Source organism: Quercus lobata, chromosome 9 (assembly GCF_001633185.2).
Source record: "Quercus lobata isolate SW786 chromosome 9, ValleyOak3.0 Primary Assembly, whole genome shotgun sequence".
Classification (NCBI taxonomy): Eukaryota; Viridiplantae; Streptophyta; class Magnoliopsida; order Fagales; family Fagaceae; genus Quercus; species Quercus lobata.
In genome coordinates, this window is record NC_044912.1 from 9,192,377 (window position 1) to 9,197,395 (window position 5,019).

The 5,019-nt window shown below is 36.3% G+C and overlaps 1 protein-coding gene across 1 annotated transcript; it reads left to right on the forward strand.

Moving 5' to 3' along the window:
• On the forward strand, positions 1–5,019 carry LOC115959104 (GDSL esterase/lipase At4g10955-like). Its single transcript, XM_031077405.1, has 4 exons — positions 1–455; positions 1,207–1,261; positions 2,931–3,034; positions 4,029–5,019. The coding sequence occupies exons 3-4, from the start codon at positions 2,949–2,951 to the stop codon at positions 4,996–4,998; spliced, it is 1,056 nt and encodes a 351-aa protein (XP_030933265.1). The 5' UTR covers positions 1–455; positions 1,207–1,261; positions 2,931–2,948; the 3' UTR covers positions 4,999–5,019.

Below are 5,019 nucleotides of genomic sequence, written 5' to 3' on the forward strand. Positions count from 1 at the left end.
GGTACAAGTTGGATGCAGCCAAATGAGGTCTTAGTTTTTTGAAAATTTTGAATATTGGTGATATAATAATACAAATTATTCTACATTAATTTGAGTTCTTTGTAATGGTTTGCAGGCCACTCGTGCTGACCTGAGGTTCAGGCCGAGGTTGTGCAGCACGTGTTGTTGACTTCTTGTGGTGTTGATCATGGCACAGAATACGCGTGATACTTGACTTTCTAAACTGGTTGTTGACTTTTGAACTTTACGTTTACAAAGAAATACTAGGAAAAAAAAAAAAATGACAATCTGTGTCTATCAATTGACAATTGCAAATTCCTCCGGTAGTGCCGCTCACGAAACCTTATTGTTTAAGGTTTAAGAAGGCTGGCTCTGTCTCTTTGGGAATACATAAACAAAGCTCAAAAAGTTGATGTTTAACAGTATTGTTTGAGGCTGTTTCTTCTGTATATATGGTACAGTTCTTTTCTTATTGGTGTTATTGATTTTATTTTTTTATTTTTTGGGTGTATTATTTTTTTTTTTAACAAGAAATGTGAGATGGGTATTCGAACCCCAAGTCCTCCCCATAAGGTGAATGGAGCAATATCACTAAGTTACAAGGCTCTTGGCTCTTATGAGAGTTATTTGATTCTGTGATTTGGGTTTTGGTTCTTTGTATCAGCTCTACTAAAATTTTGATTGCCTTATATGTTCTTGTGTTCTTTTGGTCATGAGGTAATGCACGAGTTAACCTTTTAAATGGTCAAGATTTTATTGCTTTTATCTCTATCTAGTTTTAAATTTATTCAAAGTATTTGGCACTGAGGGAGGCATCAACTCAAATCTTGTTTTTGCTTCCAGTTTTTATTCTTTGCTTTCTTTTTCCATTTTATCCTTTTCTTTTAAATACGTTTTGAGGTTCTTCAAGTTGTATTTATGAAGTTAAGTATATATAGAGAGGGAATATTGTGAATACCATTTTCAATAAAATTGAGAGAACGCTAAGAATAGCCTTATTTTAATTTGGGCGTGCATGCCTTAAAAAGATACTGGGGTAAGCAGCCACTTGGGTGGAAATGGAATGGGACTGAGGGAGGTAAAGTCAAACTACCATATTTTAAGTATCAATTAACTAAAGTTACTGAAGTGTTGGACAATATTTACAATATAATTTTTTTAATGAAGCCTTATAGTTGAAATCTCTCTCTCTCTCTGCAATTACAGGATGAGCCACAGATGGGTGAAGGGCTTCAATGATAATGTTTGACATATTTTACAGGTTGGTTCCTTTTTTTCTTATTATCGAAGTGCAAAAATGTTTCAATTTCAGATGAAAATGAGAGTTTCCTTGCTAACTGTTTAAGGTACTATTGTCATGCTTTTGACATGGACGAATCAAAAATTGATTTACATGATAGTTATATTTGCTTTGCTAACAATTGGGTTTTGCTTTTGTGTCTTATTTTTAACAATGTGCATCACTCAGTTGTTTTTGAGAGAATATTGAATTACTCATTTTATGCTTGTAAAGTCAACATCCATTTGGTAGACAAGATAGGGTGGGAGAAGAGAAGAATTTATGGTTTAAATTCTTCAAACCTTTGCCTTTGGATCTCACGGAGGCTATGTCACCTCACCCTATATGAGTAAATGATTTATTAAGGCTGCAGTACAGAGAACTCTAGCCTGGCCTAGATCTGCTTTATAAGTTGTTAGCTATTTAATTTCTCATTATCAAGTTTGGATATGAGAATTACTGCACGTGTAAGATTGATAGTTTCATCATAATCTTAGCTTTTACAATGAGGTTCTGAGTTGGGTGATATACAATGCCTGTTTTTGTATGTTTCATATGTTGGTATCTGCTTGAATGGACAGGGTTGAATGTAAATGACATGCACAGCCATAATGTTAAGACTCTGTATAGATGTTGTAATTGGGTTAGTAACAAGCTATTGGATTGATTGTAACTGATTAGGATCTGTTGTATAGATAAGCTGGTACAGTTAGGATGTGGTTGAGGGAAGTTAGGTTGGTTAGTCATAACAACTAACTTAAAGTAACTGCCAGAAGCTATAGAATTAGCTATTAAAGGACTTGTATCTTGTACATCAGATTCATTACAGAAATAACAGAAGTTTCATTGTTCTTGATTCTCTAATTCTTCTCTCTATCTCTTCTCTATCTTAAGGAGGACTGGTTCCCTTGAAGCAACCACTCATAATTCCCTATTCCACCATTAATTCCCACCTAGAAGCTTAACACATAAACCAGACCAGTAGGTTTCTTTTATCATGACATGGATTGGGTAGAGGCTAAAATGGAGTTGATAGTAAGAAAAGACAGTAAGCTCTTCAGCAGTTTAATGGCAAAGCAAGATTCCTGAGTGGAATGCAACGGTTTCCTTCCAACCAAATTGAATCAGAGAAACACATGTTTTCCTGATATCTGCTTTAATAAAGTACAGAACATAGTTGAGATTCAGCTGACATAAAGTCCGTGCCTTTGTGTATTGACTGGTGTATGCAATGCCATAGACAGGAAGATGGAAATTTTGATTCACTATGCATGAAATTTGTGCTTAAATGACTTGAGAAATGACCAAATCTTCAATGTGTGGTCATGTTTTAACATGATCCTGTCAAGTTTGACACAGTACAGAAGTCCTGTTGTTTTACAGTGCGTCTCACATACTTCAAATGAAGTGAAAAAAAGGTGGTGCTTTCTTGCTTGTACAACATAATGCTTTAGTATTCATATAAATTCTGCCCTTCATTCTAAATCCAAAATATAAGGAAAAAATATAAAAGGGACATTGGTAATGTTTGACTTGGTGCTTATTAAACGTTATATTCATTTAATATCTGACTTATACATATTCAATTATGTTGCACATCAATTGGCTCCATGAACAATTGAATCATGGGCTTTTGCTTCTTCCATGGCAGCTTATTTTAAAGGAAGTCATGAAGAAAGGAACAGAAGGAGTAATGCCCTCAGAGAGGGAAGTTTTCAGCCTTTCAGGGCCAGTACATCTCACAGCTGTTGACTGGTAAGACCATTAACTAATACTTCACTAACAGGGTGTAATCAATTGCTAAGGAATTCCATTCAGCAAAAAGAAGAAAAAAATTGGAAGGGAATTCCAATGCATCCAAAGTATAACATGTTCACTTTAACCACTGGTAAAAACTCTCTTAAATGCATGCAGCACTTTTGAGTCTACAATGTTAGGTCAAGAATTATCAAAATTGGATGACATACTTTTCTGTTACTGTCTTGTTCACAATGGTTCATTAATGCGACCAAAATGGCATACATTATTCATGTTTTCAATATTTAGAAGAATCTGAACATGCAGAGCAAGGCCAATGTTTTATTTTAGAGCTCTAAATGGACTAAAAATCTGTATTGCTACACTCACATCCTAGTGGTTCGATATTATTGGCACCTCCCCAAAGAGAATAGATTATTGATTTTGCTCTTAGGATATAGCCAGCATGCAGAAATATTTTTACTTTTTTAAACTTAAAACATACAGTTTCTTGATCATTTTAATGTTGATCATTTGTGTTTGGTGTAATAAAAACAGATTACTCTTGTTCAGTCCACTATAGGCCACTTTCACTGCCAACCACTAACAATTTGCCGTCTCAGCAAGTTGTGTAACTAGACTTATTCTTTGGCTTAAGCAGCACAACAGTCTAATCTTTCTCTTCTTCTTTTGATTTCCCTTCCCCCCTTTTGTTGTCCCCTGAAATCCATTTCTGAGTAAAAGTTGGCCATGCTTTGCTGGGTTGAAGTTAAATTCTGGTGCATTGTTTTAACTCACTGGGATTTTCACATTTTGGCCCATGAAAAATGATGGGGGTACAACTCCCATTAAATAGACTGGTTATACCAGATGCATCTCATAGGCATTTGTTATTGTCTAGTGTAATTTATTTTTTCCAAACTAGTTGATATGTGGCTTCGGTCCTTGAAATTGTACTTATTAACAAGTAAACTTCAGTAGATATTTTTCTATTCTTACAATCTCCTTGCAGGAACAACATACATCACCGAAGATCTATTGCAGCCAGCTTGGTTCAAGGAGTGTACATTCTTGAACGTGATCGCCAGAAGAATCGCCATGGATCTCAAGCTCTTGCTCTACCTTGGTGGGACTGCTTCCATTTCCAATTAAATCATATGCTCATAGATGATGATGACTTATCCATATTTGGTGCTGTTTATGAATACAAATACCCATCTGCTCCAAACATTCCACAATATGTTATTGCCTTCCGTGGCACAATCACCAAATCAGACACAAGGTTACAGGACCTCAAGTTAGACCTCCAGTGCGTCCGTAACAATCTTCACCAGAGTTCCCGGTTTCAACTTGCAATGCATTATATTCACAACACAGTTTCTTCATCTAAAGGTGCAAGTGTGTGGTTGGCTGGACATTCTCTGGGGTCAGCTATGGCATTGCTTGCAGGAAAGAACATGGCCAAGATAGGTTATTTCCTTGAAACATATCTTTTAAATCCACCATTCTTCTCTCTCCCCATTGAGGGGGGTTTCGAGGATGAAAGAGTGAAGCTTGGAATCCGCTTTGCAAGCAGTGTTGTCAAAGCAGGCCTCAGCCTTACTGTAAATGGTCGCCAACATCATAAGGCTCAATCACATGATCCTTTTGTAGTGTTATCTGCCTGGGTCCCTTACCTTTTTGTGAACCCAGCTGATCCTATTTGTTCAGAATATATTGGATACTTTGAACACAGGAAGAAGATGGAGGAGATTGGAGTTGGAAAACTTGAGAAGGTTGCAACAAGAAATTCCATGAGGAATCTACTCTCCAGTGCATTGAGAATGGATTCAGGTTCAGAAGCACTGCATCTCCTTCCTTCAGCATATCTGACCATTAATAGGGGTCGATTCCCAGATTTTAAACATGCTCATGGAATTCATCAGTGGTGGAATCCTTATTTTCCTTGTCAATCTATGCTTTATAAGTACAACACAACTTGAATTGAATGAAGGAGTGCTTTT